Source organism: Cololabis saira, chromosome 2, assembly GCF_033807715.1.
Source record: "Cololabis saira isolate AMF1-May2022 chromosome 2, fColSai1.1, whole genome shotgun sequence".
Taxonomy (NCBI): domain Eukaryota; kingdom Metazoa; phylum Chordata; class Actinopteri; order Beloniformes; family Belonidae; genus Cololabis; species Cololabis saira.
The window spans coordinates 49,484,629-49,506,670 of NC_084588.1; the positions used below are offsets into that span (position 1 = coordinate 49,484,629).

Genomic DNA, 22,042 nt, shown 5'->3' on the forward strand with positions numbered 1-22,042 from the left:
TTCCTTCCTTCCTTGCTAATTTCTTTCTTTCTTTCTTTCTTTCAGGCTCAAATGTTTCTTTCTTTCTCGCTCATTTCTTTTCTTTCTTTCTTTCTTTCTTTCTTTCTTTCTTTCTTTCTTTCTTTCTTTCTTTCTTTCTTTCTTTCTTTCTTTCTTTCTTTCTTTCTTTCTTTCTTTCTTTCTTTCTTTCTTTCTTTCTTTCTTTCTTTCTTTCTTTCACTTCTTTCTTTCTGGCTCATTTCCTTCCTTCCTTCCTTCCTTCCTTCACGTACGTTGCTCTGCGTTGATTTAACGCAGAACCATAAATCAGCTTTACACAAAAACGTCATCAAAGGGAATTTATCGTTTTTATCGCGAAATGACAAATTCTTACCATGTGGAATTTTTTTGACGGTTTATCGTGAACGGTAAAATATCGCCCATTCCTAATAGGTACATACTATAGATATAGTAGATATATAGTATAGATAATATAGATAGTATCGATATATAGATACTTTATTAATCCCGAGGTGAAATTCAACAAGTCTGAAACTCTGCTGCAAGTCAGAGGAATGATTAAAACCCACCAGGGCAAACTGCACAACATCAAAATGTAGTTAATTTCTTTCAAACGTGGGGTGATTTTGATGCTTAAAACAGATGTGAGTTTCTGCTTCTCATGATTGCAGTAGCAACAGCATCTGCTCCATGTCTTAACTTAAATGATGAGGGGAGGGGATGGGGTTGGGGAGGGATTTTCTAAGATGCTTTCAACATTAGCGATTCCCGGCAGGGCAGAGAGCCTTTACTCCCGAGCTGCTGCTGCTGCCAAACCAGAGAGAGACCAGAGTGATCTCATCGTCAAGTCCTAATGAGTTACAGTGCAGCTCCTATCAGGGTTACTGCTGCTGCTGCATGCAGGTTTCTGTGTGATTCAGGGAGCCGGCGTGGCCCAGGAATGCACTTTTATCTCCTCGTCCATCATCCCATGACACGTTCTCCTGGACACTGTGCTTCTAACATTTTGTGCTGTGAAAACGCAACGCTCGGCCGGTTGCTGTATAGTCATTTTGCAACTAAAGTAACTCAGCTAATGGTTTCTGTTCTCCTTTTGAGCCGGGGGGATTTTCTTTTCTTCTTTTCTGCCGGCGTCTGAACAGCAGCAGGTACCTGTCAGGGTGTGTTTCTTCAGCTCTGATAAGCTGAACCTGCTTCCCATCTGTCAGTAACGAGGAGCTCGGAGTCCTTTATTACCAGAAACTCCAAACCCCCTGAAGCCCCAGCTGAGAGCAACATTTGATTTGATTTTGATGTGATTTTTATTTTGTACATGTAAAAGACAAAAATTAAAAGAGAAGATAAGAAAACAAAACTAAACAAACCAAAAAAAACTAAGAATTTCATCCTTTAACACTTAATATCTCAATTTACATGTGCAAAAAGCAGGATTAAGTGTAAACTTATTTAATCCTACGCCTATTCACTAATCATTTATTAACAAATATTTATAATAACTAACTATACTATAATTATACTCACACACATACATACATACACATAGTTGAATATTTTTATATATTTGTACACACATGCCCATGTAAATATTTATATAAATGTACTTATTTACACCATACTATCTCTATATTAACTCCATCTGCTTTATATCTATATATATCTACATACACACATGCATAGGTCAATGACGAATAAGGATTTTCAACAGGTCAATTTTAAAATAATAAAAAAAGTTTTTTGTCAAGATGAATTGGCACTAGACTTAAAAAAAACGTCATGTGGTGCAACCATGATTCATATTATTTGACAATAAATTAATTTCCTTTAAATCTTGACATCTTTTTTTTACAAGTTTTCAGTATTATACAAAAATGGTTGTTTTTTTTAATGTTCGCGCCACATGATATTTCATAAAATGGACGTCAGTCAAAATTTGTTTGTATATTATGATGAAAATATAAATACAAATGTGTTGCAATCTTACACACTACAAGACATTTCAGAAATCATGCCAGATTGGGCAGAAGATTGATTTAAATACATTTAGAGTGATTTCAAAAAAAGTTTTCAAAACAAGAGTCATGGTCGGACGGTCGCACCACATGACATTTTGACGCTTAAAACGACAAAAAAATCCCAAATAACTAGTATTTTTTATAACTACTAGTTATTTGTCATAAATATAAACAAATCTACCCGTTCACCCCTAAAGCCGCTAAACCCCTTCCTCTTTGTACCTTGTGAAAATCACGTTTTTATATTTGTTTTTAAACTGGTTAATGTTTGGACATTGTTTTAATTCTCAATCCATTCTGTTCCACAGTTTAACTCCACTGACTTGTATAGAAAATACTTTCATTGTGGTTCAACATGAGCAAAAACATTTCATGTTTTATCTGTGTTGGGTTAGAATAATAGGAACTAAAATCCAGCATTGATCAGGGTTAAACAGAGACTGAGCAAAGCTGCACTTCCATAATGACTCTTTCATGGAAAGTTGTAGCTGTTGCCCTCGTTCACCTTTAAATCCCGACTCCTGCGGCGTCTTCGCTGCACCATCTGCCTAATCCTGACTTCTCTGTTAGGAAACTGCAAACTTTCTCCGTCAGCAAGATTGTCACTGCTGCTATCAGCCCGTTTGTAGTACGGCACACTGCATAGTTTACCAGGGCACCGCAGGTCCTTAAAAAGTCTTAAAAAGTACATTTTTGCTAAAATAAGGCCTTTAAATGTCTTAATTTGTCTTAAATCCCAATCCAGGGGTTTTAATTATCGACGGAATGTATCCAATCATCATTAAAAAGTTTATTTCATCGTTTTGAGAGTTCTAAATCTGTGTTGCCAGGTTGGGCAAGTTTCAGCCTAATTTGGCTGAAAATTATATATTTGTGCTGCTTTTCCTGGTTTTTACTAAATGTTTAGGCGAAATTATTAACAAAAAAGTTTCCATTATGGCAGAGAAAAGTAGACACGTACACAATAAACTCACTGATATTTTATTTGCTTTAATCTACCCAATTTAATTGTAGTTTCTGTTTGGAGCCTGAACTTTTTTGGGGCTATTTAGTGGTGTTGTGAAGCTCGAAATGTATTATGTATTTAATAATTGACGGTTTTAATTAGATAATGTATGTTTCAGGCTGTTTTTTTTATTATTTCGGCGGTTTTACATCACGTTTGAGCTGGAACCTTTCAGCCAGATCTGGCAACCTCGACCTCAGCGCTGGATTTCTTAGTGACTTGTCTTTTTGGTCTTAAATTTAGTTTGAAAATGGTATTAAAAAGTCTTAAATCTACCTTTGTCAAACCTGTAGACGTCCTGGTTTATTATTTCATGCTTTTTTTTAGTCACATCATGTCAATCATGTCATGTAAAATTACAACAAAGGCTCACTTCTTCGTGTCTTATCCTTCGTGTCATTTTTCTGCAGCTAACTTATTAAAGTATGTGTAAACATTGCTGCACAAAAAGTCCTCTTGTCATTTGGTCACGCCGTGTTAACATTTACTGACTTCATCTTTGTTCTGTCTGAGAGCTCAGATTATTATGACTGTCGTTCTGTTTGAAGATCTCTGACTGGTTTGTTTATTCCTCTCTTTCTCTTTCTCTTTCACTTGCAGTGAAATGGCCAACATTCCCCTGATCGCTCTGGGCCTAAAGGAGACAAAAGAGGTGGACTTCTCTGCTCCATTCAAGGTACTCAGCAATCTATCCTATCTATTGTTTTCTTTGTAAAGACACTTAAACATCCAGTTTCGTGCTAAAAGAGATTAGGGAGATATAAAACCCTGTTGTTTGCTTTGAACCTGCACCGAGACGGCGTTTTGGGTGAGTACTGGTCTCTCCGGCTCACGTGTCCTCCGGTATCACCGGCTGCGATCACCAGGCCGGCGTTGTTGTTTCCATCTCGAGAGTTTGTGTGTTTGGCGTCGCTCCCGGAGGGTTTGTTGTCTGGGCAACCACCACAAAGCACTTTTAATACTTCGCCAGGTTTTTTTGTGTGTCAATCCGTCTGTCAGCATTAAAACCTCATTAAAAGTGTTTGAAAATCAGGTCAGTAGTTTGGAGACCGACTAATCGTGAAGTTATGTCGGCAACCGTGTTGTGGCTTATTTCAGATTCAGATTCAGACGACTTTATTGATCCCTTTGGGAAGTTCCCTCGGGGAAATCTCCATCTCACTCACACAGCACTGTCATTTACAAAGCAAACACCCCAAAAACCAAACACCCATATGCAGATAAAAAGATGAAAATAAAAACAAAAATAGAAATAAAGAAAATAAAAAGTGCAGTACCATAAATAGAATTATATAGATAGAAAAGAAATAAGTGTCATGTAATATTGCAGTTATCGCACAGTAGTGGTGGGAAAAAAATCGATATTGCAATATATTGTGGCGCTCTCTGTTGCAATAAATAATCGATAAACTGACGGCAAATATCGATATTTTATTACAACACACATAATGGATTTACGCGGTTATCACCGCACTATTGTTCATGCACTTTAATTAGTCCAGCTGTACAGTGTTTACATTTACCAGACTAGGAGGCAGTGAGGAAATATACAAAATGAAGTTGCTTCCTGACTTTTCAGTATTAGAAACACAGCAGTGCACTGTCCTGGTTTATATAAAACATATTATTAATGTTCATGCACTTTAATTTGTCCAGCTATTCAGTGTTTACATTTACAAGCCTAGGAGGCAGTGAGGCAAATATATACAAATGCACTTTCTTTGTACATTGTACATTTTTTTTTTTTTTGGTGTTTACTATTTTTTTTTTCTCTCTTGTACGTACTCTTTTTTTCTACTTTTTATATTGCTCTTTTTTATTATTTAATTATTTATTGGTTATTTCTATTTTAAATTTTTTGTATAAAGCGTGTGTGTGTTTTGGCTGCTGCTCGACTGAATTTCTCCTCTGGGAGATCAATAAAGTCTTCTATTCTATTGTATGAAGTTTTGGCATTGAATAAATGCATAACTACAGATGTTTTCCTTTTTTATGGGTATTTTTTCTTTTTCAGTCACATATATCGTGATATATCGTTGATGAAATTTCTTACAATATATCGAATATCGTATATATCGTGTATCGTGATATTATCGTTATCGTGGGCCACATATCGCCACAATATTGAATCGTGAGTTTCCTGTATCGTCCCAGTCTTACTGCACAGTCCGGTTTGTTGTTGGTCCGACTGACCGACTGCCCTGGTTTGATTAGACGAGTTTTATGATCTCTGCTACTTGTCACATCTCAGTTTTACTGACCAGCCGCTTCAGCCAGAGTCACGTCTCCCCGATTCCGTCTCTTGCTGACGTTACTCAGTGATAACGTAGATAATAAACACATGAATATAAGCTAAGTGTGAGTGTTTCTCTGTTTCAGGACCTCATCATGGAGCATTACAGCGAAGACGGCAACAGCTTTGAGGAGGAGATTGCCGACATGATGGACCTGCGACAGGTACAGTAGTGTTTTCAACGGCTTTTACTCAACTTAATCTGAAAAGGCTGAGTGATGTCAGCTGATCATGTGTTTCTGCAGAGTATTTGATGATTACAGATTATATTTCTATTCTTTTCTTTCACGTCTCAGGCGTGCAGAACGCCGAGCCGGAGCGAGACCGGGGTGGAGCTGCTGGAAAAATACTACGGCCACCTTCCTCTGATAGAGAGCAGGTTCTTCTCTCCGACCCGCCAGACCGGCATCTTCTTCACCTGGTGCGTTACAAACGATTCCTGATCAGACCTGAGATTGTGTTTTTAATGATTTGATGAAAGGAGCGCCAGAAATATTGGCTTACATTTCTTACATCCTGATTAAAGACAGTAAGAGAGATTGTGTTGAGTGATGAATCTAATCAACATCTCTCCTGACAACCTCCTTAAATCCAAACACAAGCAATATCTCCTCCAAAAACCCCACTTCTCCATGAGGGCAATAAAAAGGACTAGTTTTCTACCGTTTTACTGTCGTAGGATATGCGTGCATGAGACATTCACGCAGGGGGAAACGAACAGGGATGTGCATTCTTCTCCTAGCTTCCTTTACTGTCGTTAAGTAAGAGACTGATGACGCATCTTCGGCATCAGATGGAGCAGCTTTAATTTTTGGGAAAGTATTAATATGACAGTGAGAGAAGGTTGAGAAGTAAACGTAAAACAGCCGTTTACTCTGCTCTCACTAACAGCTCAACTCCTGCTGAAGATGTTTTTCATGTCACATATCACATCCTTAACTCGGTGTTTACTTTGCAGTTTTTAACTTTTTAGTCAAAGGGATATTCCTTTGAATTAAAAAGGTCTAAGTAGGGCTGTGTGAAGTATTTACGAGTAGTCCGGTAGTCAAATTCTCACCAACAGAGCACAAATCTCTCTTAATTTTAATTTGATGTGTTTTTTTAGGGATGTCCCCATCGGGTTTTTGTGGCCCCGATCCGATCCCAAGTCATTTGATTTTGATCCGATCCAATACTTTCGTAACACATTTAAAATAATGAACAAATACAAAATAAATAGATCCAGGTTGTTCCCTATTTTTATTTTATTCACCTTATTCTATCATTTAGCTCTTAAACAGGGCAGTTCTCTTGGAGGTTGATTGAACAGTCAAGTAATAATAGTGCGAGTATTAACTAGTAAAAATAGTGCACATTTAAACATAAATATGAATTAAATAAAAACAGCAGCTCAACTTGTTTGTTATTTGACTTGTTTGTCAACTTATTTGTTTACAAGGCACAGATAAGCACATAAAAGTGCAACAGTGTCATAAAGTGAGGCAGTAATGTGCTTTTTAGACTGTACTCTTACTTCTTACTGTCCTTTTCTGGCGTTCTTCATATTAGCAGCGTTGTTGCGCAAATTTACGTGGACCTGTTGCTTGTTGATTTACCGGAGGATTTTTTCCATCGTCTGTTTGATGCGCTGATCAAAATAATGAGAGGAAAATATATTTCCGATCCCTGATCGGGATGCAACGTCCGATTTCGACCAAGTCTGAAACAACTTGATCAGGCCCGATTTCGGGACATCCCTAGTTTTTTTTCCTTCTCTCAAACCTCAAAAACATCAGGGCTGTTCAGCTGAACACTTTAGAGTTGTTACTTTCCTTTTGTCGCACCACTTTTGCACTTTTGAACACGGACAAAATGCCAGTTTTTATCTTGAAACTATCATGATTCTCCAGACTTGGAGCTCTAAAACATCCCTACATCCTTTCAGTGTTAAACAGCGCCTGCTCTGTCTGTGTTCCCGCAGGTACGACTCCTTCACCGGCGTGCCGGTGTGCCAGCAGAACCTGTCCCTGGAGAAGGCCAGCGTGCTCTTCAACATGGCGGCCCTGTACTCCCAGATCGGCACCCGCAGCAACCGGCAGACGGTGGTGGGGCTGCAGGAAGCCATCTCCTCCTTCCAGAACGCTGCAGGTACGATCCGTCTGCAGCTCCTTCCAACAAAGAGGGTTATGCATTGACGTCACTTCCCCACTGGACCAGCCCCGTTACTGGCACAGAGTTGCAGAAACATCAGCAAAAACAGCTGCAACTAGTGGAGAAGACAGGATAACAGCCGATTATAGGCTTAAATTAAAGGCAGTTGGACTTGACAGTGACCCGTACAGTTACCCCAAGAACCAGTGGTTCATGGACATTAATATTTGATTCATTCAGATTCAGAAAACTTTATTCATCCCCGAGGGGCAATTGCCACGAATTCAGTTTCCTGATATTTATATGTACTTAATTTCTACGCCGGGGTAATACACGAAGCAAAGTCAAAAGTACAAAAGTCTTGACGCTTGGTCCTACTTCAAGGCAGGATTTGTTGTAGAAATTAAAGTGATGAGGACACCGAACTTTATGATTTGACCGTTTAACGTTAGCTACCCAAAAATCCAACATTACCTGATACAAAATGGGAACCACAAATCCACGTTTCGGTGTCTGGAATCCAGTTGTTTCCGTGAATTGCGATCCATTTGTCTTATTTTTGGCAGTCTGTAAAATGATAACTCCGATTTCTTGCTAAATCTATGAGAACAGTCGATCGCACAACAGCTCTTTCTCATTTTAGATGTTTTCCAGTTGCTCAAACTGGAAGTTTACGCTGCCACTCAGTCTTTCTGACACTCAGTCTTTCTGACACTCAGTCTTTCTGACACTCAGTCTTTCTGACACTCAGTCTTTCTGACACTCAGTCTTTCTGCCACTCAGTGGACGAAGCCCGCTGTGAAGTCGCATCCGTGACGTCATGCGCATCCCCACTATTCAAAAACATTTGTTTTTAAATCACTTTAAACTGAACATGAGAGAAATCATAAACTACAATTAAAATTCTAACGACCGTCTGAATTTGTCACTGATGTTCAGTGTGAAACTCGTAAAGCGGTCGTAAATAGCAGAAAGCATTGTACAGTAAGTGTGAAGTACAACTGTAATGACACACTGACGCGTTGTTCATATAAATAGCAACAGTGTGAAAATGTTGTTTACAGTTTAGGAAGCAGATCATCGTTAGAAAGAAGAAAAGAAAAGACTCGTAACGCGAAGCTGCTTCTCAACTCGTGAGCGTTTTCAGGACGTTGATGGAATCACGACCTGACGGAAGAGCCAGCGTCGCCCTGTAATTACAGCCCCGACGAGACTCCAGTTGTGTCTCTCTGATCTTTGAGCTTTGAGGCCGTGAAAAGGAGGAGGATTTTAATAATTTAGGAAGCGTTGTCCGTGCAGCAGACGGAGCCGGGGGGTGACGGCGGACGCTGCAACGCTCGTCGGTCAGGGACACAGAGGAGAAGTGCAGACGGGAGAATCCTGGCTGGATCTGAGCCGAGGACTCGCCAGGAAATGCTCTGTCATTATGTTGTCAGCAGCTTTGTGTTTCAGCATGAAAAATAAGGCGTTCTTGGCTGGAAAACAAGTTTAAGTGGGTTCATTTCTTTCTGATGTCTTGGGGACGCACGCAGACCCGGAGGTCACAGCGACCAGCAAACTTATTTATCCAATTTCTCCCGAATAGTTGCAGACATTGTTTTTGAGGTACGGGTTAAAAATGAGCCTGCAGGTATTAGAAGTATTTGGGTCACGGCGTCTGCTCACCTGCCCCGACTTTATTACCAGCCGGTTTTATTCTCTATTATTCTGCCGGGAACCACCTCGGGGCAGTTCCAGTTTCCTGGCCGGCGCTTGTGTTTGCCAGTCGGCCTGTTAGCTCATAACGCCGTCATTAACCTGTAAAATAATCAGGTCGGTCCCAGAGTGAGTAATCATCACGCTTTATCCCGTCTTATAAATATCAGGGTGACGCATTTATGATGCTCTACTTCCTGTTCTAGTTTCTTTGCAAGCATCGTGGGAGGTGTTGCCCGGCAACCACTAAAGAAAAAGCAAACAAACAGAATAAAACATTTGTTTAAGAATCAATTGTCACATTGGTTTAATTCACCGTATGAATTGTTACAGATTACTTTTGTAATCCTGTATTTGACCCGGTCTTTGTACTTTTTGACCGTATAGAAACGTAATTCTTGCCATTGTAAGAATGAGATGTACCTGCTGTACTCTACTGCCCTTACTTTTTAATTTCATTTCATTTTCATTTCATTTTATTCTTTATTTCATTCAAAAACAAAACAATTCAATACAAATACAAACGTTCCTAACTTGTGAATGAAAAGGGAGCAGAAAGAAGAAGAATCTTATCTGATCTGCATCTTTCACAAATAACATAAATTAAAAATAATAAAAAAACAACAACTAAGTGAATAAAAAAAACTAAAATAAAATTAAAATAACATTAAAATAAAATTACCACCGCCTAGGGGTATGTCAATCAAACTCAACTAACATTTTTCATTATATTTCCTTAACATACAGGCTTTAATTGTTCTTTATTGTACTCTTTAACAACTTGTGCTTTTTATTATTTTACCTCCTTTTATTTCATTTTATATTATTTATAATTATTTATGTTATTTACTGTTTCATTGTGTCTTGCCGCTTTTAATGTTGACGTAAAGCACTTTGAATTACCTTGTATTGAATTGTGCTGTACAAATAAACTTGCCTTGCCAAGATATAGTTTAATATCAAGTTAGAGTAACATGATACATGTTGAGGTGGAGAAAAGATGAATACAGTCGTTCTCCTCAACGCTTTCTCTCCTCATCACGTAAAACTTAGAGACTTAAATCAGTCAGTATTATAGGCTGGCAGTTATTAAGACTGTTTTCTTAGAAATCTCACCAAAATGCAGGGAATCAGAGAGTCTGTATCTCTTCTAACCTGCTGTTTTCTCCCAGGTATCCTGAACCAGCTCAAGGAGACGTTCACCCACACGCCCAGCTACGACATGAGCCCCGCCATGCTCAGCATGCTGATCCGGCTGATGATCGCTCAGGCGCAGGAGTGTTTGTTCGAGAAGATCGCCCTGCCGGGGATCCTCAACAAGTTCCACTCGCTGATGAAAATGGCCCAGGAGGCTTCCAAGGTACGGATCATCACACCGTCTGATGAAAGTCTGCATGCTTCTCCTGAAAACTGTAAAGTTATACTCTACGTAGGGAGACTTCAGGATGTTCTCTCAGTAAAGTTGCTTTCGTCGACAAAAATTATGACTAAATATCGTCGTCAATGAACCTTTATCACCTGAGGAAAACGAGACGCAACGAAAATGCTGGTCATGTGACGATAACGATAATTAAATATACAGGACTGTCTCAGAAAATTTGAATATTGTGATTTTCTGTAATGCAATTACAAAAACAAAAATGTCATACATTCTGAATTCATTACAAATCAACTGAAATATTGCAATCCTTTTATTATTTTAATATTGCTGATCATGGCTTACAGCTTAAGAAAACTCAAATATCCTATCTCAAAAAATTAGAATATTCTGGGAATCTTAACCTTAAGCTGTAAACCATAATCAGCAATATTACAATAATAAAAGGCTTGCAATATTTCAGTTGATTTGTAATGAATCCAAAATGTATGACATTTTTGTTTTTTTTAATTGCATTACAGAAAATAAAAGAACTTTATCACAATATTCTAATTTTCTGAGACAGTCCTGTATAATGCAATATCGTAGAGGAATAAAAACCAGACTAAAATGCGTCTTCATTTTCGTTGACCAAAACGAGATGAAATTTTCCATGTTTTCAGTAGTTTCTCTGGTTTAATGTCCATGTTTTCAGTAGTTTCTCTGGTTTAATGTCCATGTTTTCAGTAGTTTCTCTGGTTTAATGTCCATGTTTTCAGTAGTTTCCTCTGGTTTAATGTGCATGTTTTCAGTAGTTTCTCTGGTTTAATGTCCATGTTTTCAGTAGTTTCTCTGGTTTAATGTCCATGTTTTCAGTAGTTTCTCTGGTTTAATGTCCATGTTTTCAGTAGTTTCTCTGGTTTAGTTCTGCTGGGTGACGTTAGTCCTCAATCCCAGTCCCTGCAGCGGGGAATCAGATCCAGAAGATGCAGCTGCAGAGTTAGAGGCTGATGCCGTTAACACTAGGGGTGTAACGATACACTAATCTCACGATACGGTACGATACACGATATTGAGGTCACGATAACGATACGATACGATATTATAGCAGTATTTTTTAACAACCTTGATAGAGGAATATATGACTGGAAAAAATGGTCTTTTATTTGAAAGACACATAATACAAAACAATGCTGTGTGTTTGCCCTATTGTTACAGTTTGTAATGCTTTATAACTGTTTAAGTTTTAAAGAGAAAGCCAGGACAACCATTTTCCACAAACTGAACTATAAGTAAATGTCAGGTTTGCATTATGCATCTTCAGTTTCATACAAGTACAAATATTTTGCCACAAACTGAATAGTTTCTCTCATGTATGATTTGACTTTTTTCTTTTCCAGAAATTTAACCACTAAAATTAAATAAATAAATAAAAGTAAATAAATACATACAATTTTACATCATAAAAAAGATTGATTCATGTTCACCTTATAAGTGTAAGAGGAGATTTATTTTTATTAAGGTTATTTTGGTAATTCAGGGTTCATTATTTTATAAATATATTCTTTATATTCTGTAAATCAGGGACTATAATTACACTAGTCAGTATGTCAGTTGTTAGTATGTTTTAGATTGGGCGGAGTGATACAGCACTAGGTGTTGTGTTGATGTTCTGAAATCCTACGCTGTTGAGCGGACATTGAAGTACACGCAAACTCACGCAGAAGTTGTCCCGTGTTTATCCTACTCACGACCCCAAAAAGGTTTAATTTAATAAGGTAAGGCTTAACTCTACACCAGACTTAAATAAGTAAAGGTTCAGAGCTCAAAACAGGACCGCAAAACGGGACTACTTTCTTGTGAGCGGAGTCAGATTTTGGTCCGCGGGTCGAGTCGTGGTCAGATGCGCGTTTCTAGTCAACACAATAGATTAATATTAATAATCCAATATCGCGATACAGGTTGTCACCTCCACGACACGTATCGTGACGTTTTTGTATCGCGAAATTTCGTGGCACGATATATTGTTACACCCCTAGTTAACACAGAGCTCTAGGTTCACGTTAATTAAAAACAAAGTTACATAGAGAAACTCAGGGATCTGCTCTGGGGGGAGAAGAAGAAGAACCATCTTTGGATACACTTTCCTACATAGATGTGGAAAAGAAAACCCAATGTGTCGTGGAAAAGAAAAAGATGGGGAGAAATGCGGAAAAATAAATATGTTGTAAACTCAAATGAGAGTCTTCTGTATCTGGAATGAATGTTTTCTTGAGTCTATAAGGTAACAATAATATAATAATAAGATAACCTTGTTTGAATTGTAAAATGGGTTTGGCTAAATACAATCTTTGACTAAAACTAGACTAAAATGGAAAATTCTGACTAAAATAAGACTAAAATGCTCAGACTGTTAGTCGACTGAAACTGAAACTAAAAGGAGAATGAACGTGACTAAAACTAATAAAAACTAAAATGATAGTTTGATCCAAAGACTAAAACTAGAACTGAATCAGGCTGACAGAAACAACACTACTCTCTCAGTAATGTTACCATCTTCTTCCCGCAGGTCTCAGAGATTTATGACAACGTGCACCAGTCCATGATCCAGATGCCGATCAGAGACAACGTTCCTTTGTTCTGGTCCACCATGGCCCAGGTGAAGACCAACCACTACCGCTCCATGGCCCACTACTTCGTGGCCTCGGCGCTGCTCGACCATGAGCGTAAGTTTACTGAAAAGTTCTGCTGGCCGTGTCCGCCGGCCGTCCTGACCTTAATACTGTTGCGTAACAGCTATTTAAGGATCCACGCACACATTTACACACATGCACACACACACACACACACACACACACACACACACACACACACACACACACACACACACACACACACACACACACACACACACACACACACACACGCACGCACACATGCACATCTCTGTTTCCAGTAACTGAAAAGTCTAAAAAGCGAATGCAAAGCAGAGAGAAGCGAGCCGACATGCAGCAGTACAACGGTGATGCAGACTCTCTGTCTGTATAACTACGTGGCTGAGAGTCAGGAAAGGAGGGTTGATTTTATGAATGAACAAAAGAAAAACAGCTTAATCCGACAGCACCTTTGCTGTTATTGTTATTTATCGGTAGGTTTTTGTAGAAAGATCAGAACGGCCGAGCAGCACAGAGACGTGACTGTCTGAGCGGGACGAGGCTGAATAGAAGAACAGCAGAGCGAAGCATCTTTGGGTTTAGCCGCTCATTAACAAATTCCTGTGTGAACAAGGAAAATGAAGCAATTAAGCAGCGGATTGGGGAGAGAGAAAAAGACCAGAAGAACCGGCCTGAAAGAGGATTTCTGCGGTGCAGAGGTCAACGGAGACGCTGGCTGCCTCTCGTCAGCCTCTCTGTTGTCTCTCTGTTCTCTCTCTGCTGCGTCTCTGAGGCTAATTCAGCTGCAGCATCTCTTAAAGGCAGAAGATTGAGTAACTTTGGCAAAAGTTCAAGGGCATAATCTTCAAAATATACTGTAATTTACTAGGGCTGGAGATCGATTCAAATGTCAAGAATCGATTCGATTCCGATTCTTAAGATTCAGAATCGATTATCAACATTTGATTCGATCTGATTCCGATATTGATTTGGGTTAGTGTTATTAAAACTGTTTTTTCAGCTGTTGCATGAATTATATGACTGTAGTTCTGCAAAATATTAGTACTAGTATTATATTGAGATTCAACAGCAAGTATTGCAGCTAATGATGCTGTAAAGACCAATCAGCTCCCAGAATGCTGATAGAACTGAAACAGAAACATCGTGGGTCAGAATTACCAAACAGATCCAGGGAGGAAACAGAGACGGATGAAATCGGTTTTAATTTTTCCCACATTCCGTTTTTATTTGTTCCATTTTCGGTCTATTTTGGTTTTTAAGTTTTGAGCATTTGGTTTTTAGCATTTTTTGCAAATGTTACCCCAAGACAGTATATAAAGTAATGAAATATAGACAATTTATGCAATTATAACCTAACACTTTAATGTTTTCATACCTTTAAACATATTTAAAGGCAAAAACATGGCACCAGTTATTCTCGTGTCCAACAAAACATTCTTTTTTTGGGGATAAAAAAAAAAAATAACCAAAAGTTGTAATGTAATGATGAAAAAAACAAAACATAAATAATAAAAAAAAATAAAAAAAAAAAAAATAAAAATCGATCTTTAGTCATATGAATCGATTTTTAGGAATTAATATGAGAATCGATTTAGAATTGGGAAATCGATTTTTTCAACACAGGCCTATAATTTACGCTAGTATTTGACCAATTCCAATCTAAGTGGTTTTTTTTTAACAATCTGTTTAAGTTTTTAGATAAGAAAACAGCTGTTCTTCATACAATACAGTCATAAACTCAACATAATCAAACACCTAACCTCACATAATAGACATAAATACCAACAATAAATCAAATACACAAATAATACTCAGGCTAAAATAAGTAAATAATACCAAAGAGGGAAAAGAAAGCCCAATATTACATTATTCAGTTCAAATTTCACTAATATAGGTCAGAAAAGGGGTCCAGGTCCCGTCAGAGACAGTTTATTTTTTTCCAATTTCCTAAAATAAAGCACCTCCTTCACCCATTTTGAGATTTCCAGTTTAGTAAGATCAGCCTCTTGGCCAAATCCAGGGGTTTAAAAAATAAAGTCTCCTACAATCTGATGGTTTTATAGTTAAATGAGCTGTCCACTAAAAGATTTGTTTTTAAACCAGAAATATAGACATTCATTTGTATTACTTGTCAACTAAATATGTTTTTTCTTTCTAATGTCTTCTTATGTTTGACATTATCTTAATTTTTATCAAATGAAGTTCAGTTCAGTTCAACTTTATTGTACCAGAAGGTGAATTTGCTTTGCAATAAGGTGGTTTAGTGAGTCTAGTAGACACTATCAATACACGTACAAGATAAGCCATAATCACAACATAAAAGGCTAAAACCTTATCTATCTATTCAGGAAGGATATATCAGTAGGTATAAAACCATCTTTTAAAATAGATCAAGTCATCTTTGTATCTGTCCCGGTTCATCTGCTGCTCTCCCGTTATCTGACCGGACCAGTTCACTATCTGATTCAGACAGTTCTTATTTCTAAGAGACAGATTTCCAAACCAAGACACGATAACGATAAAACGGATTCAACAGAAGCTCCATTAAAAAAGGCAGGACAAGTTTATTTGTACAGCACAATTCAACACAAGGTAATTCAAAGTGCTTTACATCAACATTAAAAGCAGCAAGACACAATTAAACAGTAACAAGTCAATTAAAAAGGGAAATAGAAATAAAAAATAATAACACAATACAATTAAATAAAATAGAATATAAACAATAAATGACAAATAAAATGATAAGAAAAGAGGTCAAATAATAAAAAGCACAAGTTGTTAAAAAGTTAGGGCAGTAGAGTCCAGCAGGTAAGTATTTAATTTAAGAGTAGCTTCAGTAAAAAGTAATGTTTTTAGGCCTGATTTAAAGGAGCTGACAGTTTGAGCAGAACTCGGGTCTACAGTTTTGTCGATATGAAAAATAAATGTGTGTATATTCATGTATAGCGTGCAGAATGTCCAGAGGTGTCAAGTAACGAAGTACAAATACCTTACTTAAGTAGAAATTTTGGTTATCTATACTTCACTGGAGTAATTATTTTTCAGACGACTTTTTACTTTTACTCCTTACATTTTCACGCAATTATCTGTACTTTTTACTCCTTACATTTTAAAAACAGCCTCTATTTCATTCCGGCCTTTAAAAAAAACTATCCAGTTAAATTGCTCCATCCGGATAGAGTGAATTTGGTTGTGGTTGTTTCAGATGTTCTTGTCCAGTTTTGTTCTTACATCCGTTCCCTCAGATTCCTGCAACTAAACTTGGATGTACATTCCAATAAAGGTTAGGATAAATGATAACATGCCTCTGAAGTTTGACTTTTTGCACCATTACAATACTTATAGGCAACTAGTCATCATATCTGCTGCTCTCTGAAACACATGTTAATGCTCAATAGTACACATATATGGTTCTTTAATATATTTGCATTATACTAAGATGCATTCATTTTCAATGGCTTTTTTCCCCCTTACATTACTTTTACTTTTATACTTTAAGTAGTTTTGAAACCAGTACTTTTATACTTTTACTTGAGTAAAAAACTTGAGTTGATACTTCAACTTCTACAGGAGTATTTTTAAACTCTAGTATCTATACTTCTACCTGAGTAATTAATGTGAATACACTTCTGAAAATGTCACATCTAAGTGTTTACAAAGTAAAAAACATGAAAACCGTCTTTCCTCTTCGTGGCTTCAGTGGGTCCCAGGGACGACGAGGACCAGCAGGAGAAGACGTTATCGCAGGCGTACGATCATCTCCCTGAAGGCTGTTCGGCTCTGGATATCCTGAAGAAGAAGCACGAACGCGATCGCATCGGTAAGACGAGCTCCGCCAGGACGAAGACGGGACATCCGAGAGCCTCGGCTGCAGACGTTAACCTCCGTTCTGCCTTCCTTCCCTTCCCCTCTCCAGGTAAAGCTCACATCCGCCGGGCCATCATGGGCCACGAGGAGGCTCTGAGGATCTCCGGCCTCTGCCACCACGTCAGCAGGCTGGAGGTTCTGGAGGACATCCTAAAGGCCAGCCACGAGCGCTCGCTGCACAAGTTCAGTGAGATGGAGAACGAGGAGGAGTTCACCGACTACCTGGAGGCCCCGGACATCATCTGTGAGTCCCCCGCTCGCTTTTTCCTTTTTGATTTATTTCTTTTTTATTATGTATTTAGGTATGGCAGTGCATATCACAAAGTAAAAGCAGTAATATTCTTATCCGCCATCCAGTTTTTTCATTTTAAGTAAACATATTAAGAAATAAGAAAAGGAAAAGGTAAGAAAAAACAATAACTACAAAAAACTCTTTACCCTTTACTTTACTCTCAGGGAGAGACAGACTATACAAGACTATACAGACTATACAAAATATACTTTTACTAAACATAAAACCTCCATACAGAAGAAAAATAACATGATTCTCAGTTGGGTGGAGAATGAGATAATAATAAGGATAATGATATGATAGTATGAGTGTCAGATCATTCAAAACAAAACAAGTTTTATCTGTTCAATACCTCCACAAATTCTGGGCGCAAAGGCTTCACATATACAACCCATTTCGTCCACAATTTTTCAAACAAATCTTTCTGGAGACGGAGGCAAAATGTAATCTTTTCCATCATATATATATATATATAATTTACTAAGTTTATCCACTGCTGTATTGTGGCCTCAGGGAGCAACCAATGTCTCGTGAGCGCTTTCTTAGCGGCAGTTATCAAAATGCCAAATAGATATTCATCTGACCGTCCTCTCAGGGAATCAGTCCTTCCTAAATAAAGTATAGAGAACTCGTAATTCACATCAGCATTAAATATATGTTTCAGTGTCCTGTGAAGCTTTTTCCAAAAGGGTTGTATCACTGGGCATTCCCTCTTCTTTTTGATTTAAAGTCAAAAGTCTTCTCAGGGCTGTGATACCATGTCTTCAAAATTGGATTCAAGTTTTCAAGTTTTTTCATTTAACTTCCTCTCTATCGTCAATAACATACGTCAAAGTTCAAAGTCAACTTTTCATGAATGAGATAACAGGAAAACAGTCTTTTTTTGTGTCTTTTTTTTTGCAATTATTTGCTAATTCTGGTTTAAAAACTTAGACTAGTCCAGTGTTTCTAATATTCCCGCAGTAATCCACCGAGGGTTTTCCTCTGGTGCAGAACGGTGCTTTTGGAGGTGAACATGAATAAATAATCCTCCTGCACCAACGATCCCCCTAATCGGATGTCGAGTTTCACCCCCAGGGCTTATTTATATTTACCGAGCTCGTACGCTGCTGTACAGCTGCACAAAACACTTCCAGGCGAGAGAGCAGCGGTTTCTGCAGCACCAAAGGCACTAATGCTGCAAACCACAGTGATGAAAGTCACTAAATATAACACACGATATCCTCACAGCTGCAGAACCTCACTGTGACCTCAGAGCAGAGTCACTTCCACGCTTCATTTTAACGTAGACTTGAAGGTAATAACTTATCCTGGGAGCTGAATTTAAAATTAAAGCATATTCCTTTAAAGCAAGGGTGTCAAACTCATTTTGCTTGGCGGGCCGGATTTGACCAATTTTTTTCACGCTCAAAATAACGGTGCGAAAATGTTTTTTTTTCTAATTCTTTTTTTTTACTATTGTTATCTAATACAATATCAGTTTAGTTAATTTTAAAGGAAATATGCACTTTGTTTACACTCTAATTATGTAAAATATATTTCTTCAGGAACTTTTCTTGAAATCTCTCAGTTTTTTTGAAATTATGTAAGATACTTTTAATATCATTTTACAAAGATAAACAGAAACAAGTATGTTTTTTTTATATTTCGCTTTTTTATAGGAAATTTAATTAAAAGCAAAATCTTTCTTATTACATCCGAGAGTGTTTCTTTCATTTAGAGATTTTTCCAGTACAAAAGTGTATTTATTTTTCAAAATTGGCGCGGATATTTACGCCAGTGTGCTGAAAAAGTCAGCACTTCTCTTTTAACTGTTTTACTTTGTCACTATCCTCGTATTCAAAACTGAAATTCTCCGAATAAATATCTTCTATCATCTTTTTTAGCAGTGATATTTTTCCTGCGAAAATATATAATAGTAGTCAGTTAATAAAAATAAACGACCGTCTACAAAGAAATAAAATCGGCAAATGCATTCTAAAAAACAAAAAAAATGTCAAACTGCTCTATTTGTGGAATAACGATGGATTTGTAGAAGAAATATATCATCGGATATGCTGCGATTTCCTTTTTAGTAAATTAACCTTTCGTTTTTTTGCGTTGGAAACTTCTCGTGGGCCGCATGAAAATATCTCTCGGGCCGCACATTTGACACCCCTGCTTTAAGGCCCGAAGTAACTTGGTTTGCAGTGTCACTTTTATTCAGTAGCTTTCATTCACTGTTTTGGATAAAGACGGAGCTGGTTCAAACGGGTCTGTGTTTACCTGAGTGTTCGCTGGTGCGGTGACTGATCAGTGATCAGGACGAGCCGCCGCTCGGCCCTGAGGTGACACCTGTTCTTCTGATCGACAGGAACTGAACTGTCACCCTGTTCCACACCTATTGTTTTCATAGTACCGGCGGTGAAAGACAGTCATTCACAAGTACACATGATGTAACAATGACACTGTTAATCCCTGCAGGGAGATGTTTGAAATGTTTTCACAGTAAACGTCAAGGTTTCTTGTCCTCTTTTTTTTCTCCTTTCTTCCCGTAGCTAAAACAGAGCTGAAAGCAGAGATGGAGGTTCCCTCGACCACAAAGGTGAAAGTCGTCGACTTTTTCCAGAGGCTGGTATGTGGGTCACTAATATGCTTCCACTAACATTGCTCTGTTTTTCATACGTGACGGCTGCTTTACTCGTTCAGTGGCTTGAAATGGCTCCGGGTTCAAGCGTGTGCTCCCGATTTAACTCCCATAGTGCATTTCCTGCCATTGCTGGACTAAATCAGCCGAGGATGAGCCTCCTGGATGCTCTTGTGCTTTAAAAACTGGCCGGTCAAGTCGTCCCAGATCCAGGGCCTCCAGGAGCTTCATCCAGAGAAACAGAACTAACTCTAACTGTGGATAAATGTGTGCTGGTGACGATTAGTCGGGTGTTGTGGGACGTATCTTGAGAGTTTATTACAGTTCAGAGCTGCTGTTGAGGGAGGAAAATCTCCAAAATAACATTCATGGTTAATTCATTCCCTCAGTAGTAACTCCTGAACTACGGAAGAGTATTAAGGCCTGGCAGGAGAAAAATAAAAATAATTTTTTAGAGGAGGAAGATTTTTTTTTTTCAATATGCACTTGGAGCAACAAGTTGAAATGTCGTTAAAAAAGTCATAATGTCGAGATTAATGTTAAAGTACAATTTCGAGAAAAAGGTTGAAATGTTGAGAAAAAAGTCGAAATGCCGAGAATAATGGATAGTACAATTTTGAGAAAAAAGTCTATGTATTTCAACTTTATTCTCGAAATTTCAACTTTATTCACGAAAATTCTACTTTATTTACGAAATTTCAACTTTATTCTTGAAATTGTATTTCAACATTAATCTCAACATTTCAACTTTTTTTCTCGACATTTCCAAAGTGCTGCGCTGAAGCACAACTTGTCTGAGACATAAAAAAAAAGCAGATAAAATACTAGTGAATTAAGTTAATTAAGAGGTAAAACATTAGAAAAATAGTTAAACTGAATAAAAAAATAATATAGAAGGCCTAAGAGAAAAACCCACTGAGAAAAAAGTTGAAATGTATTTCAAATTTATTCACGAAAATTCGACTTTATTTACAAAATTTGAACTTTACCTTGAAATTGTATTTCAACATTAATCTCAACATTTCGACTTTTTTTCTCGACATTTCGACTTTTTTCTTGAAGTGCACAATAAAAAAAATCTTCCCCTCTCAAATCTTTTTTCTCCTGCCTGGCCCTGATACTCTCCCGTACCTGAACTCATTGTGATGAAAGTTGGTGTTTAATTTCCTCTGGGATCTGAACTGTTCACTCTGTAGACGCATCAACGTTGCATTAACATCATCTCTGAGCAGAGATCTGCCCCTCTATTAACATTCAGCTACAGGTCTGACGTGTTTTCCGTAAGCAAGTTAACAAACTGTTTAAAAAGCATCTATTTAACAACAAACAGCCTTGTAAAGAAGGGTCCGGGGGTCAGAGGTCGGAGGGAAGGTCCCCAGGCAACAGGGTTTAAAGGATCTGTGTTTCCCGTCATAAAGTCACATCCAGCCCTTCATTAGCCGTCTAGGTTACAAGATCGTTATCCGTAGTGAGCTAAAGAGGAATGTGAGGTTGAAAATTTAAATCCAGCAGTATGAACATCAGTTCCTACGGAAACATACCTAAACCAAATTAACTTATAAAGTAGTTTAGGAACAACAACAGTGGACCAAAGTGCTGCGCTGAAGCACAACTTGCCTGAGACATAAAAAAAGCAGATGAAATACTAGTAAATTAAGTTAATTAAGATGCAAAACATTAGAAAAATAGTAAAACTGAATGAAAAAATAATATAAAAGGCCAAATAGTAGAGGTTGGCTTTAAGACCGGTCATGAAAATAAGTCACAAAGAAGCGTAGCTAACAAACACGGGACTGGCTGGGATGGAGATGTGAAGTGTAGGTAAAACAATTTTACTTAAACTGATAAAGCACATATATTTGCTTCAGTGTCGTTGTTTTCCTGCGTTATTCAACTTCTCTTTAATGTCAGCTGGTAGACAGCTCTGTATCCTGCCCAGCAAAACCCCCCGCTGTGAGGATGAAACCTCGACTTATATCTTAGTCTTTATAGGAAATAGTTGTTGGAGACAACCATGTCATTCATGTATAATAAATGCCTTTATTATGTAACTTAAGGAATGCATATGACGGAGTATTAGGGCCAAAAC

At 37.8% G+C, this 22,042-nt stretch overlaps 1 protein-coding gene across 2 annotated transcripts in view; it reads left to right on the forward strand.

Moving 5' to 3' along the window:
• rhpn2 (rhophilin, Rho GTPase binding protein 2) overlaps positions 1–22,042 on the forward strand; it is a 50,703-nt gene that overhangs the window by 23,144 nt on the left and 5,517 nt on the right. Inside the window, exons 4-12 of one of the 2 annotated variants that reach the window (XM_061711482.1) lie at positions 3,619–3,694; positions 5,398–5,475; positions 5,608–5,732; positions 7,272–7,438; positions 10,309–10,496; positions 13,063–13,219; positions 16,869–16,988; positions 17,085–17,279; positions 19,865–19,941. In XM_061711482.1, the coding sequence (XP_061567466.1) occupies positions 3,619–3,694; positions 5,398–5,475; positions 5,608–5,732; positions 7,272–7,438; positions 10,309–10,496; positions 13,063–13,219; positions 16,869–16,988; positions 17,085–17,279; positions 19,865–19,941 (1,183 nt within the window). The remainder of the gene's footprint in view (positions 1–3,618; positions 3,695–5,397; positions 5,476–5,607; positions 5,733–7,271; positions 7,439–10,308; positions 10,497–13,062; positions 13,220–16,868; positions 16,989–17,084; positions 17,280–19,864; positions 19,942–22,042) is intronic. The other variant, XM_061711490.1, reaches the window with a different exon arrangement.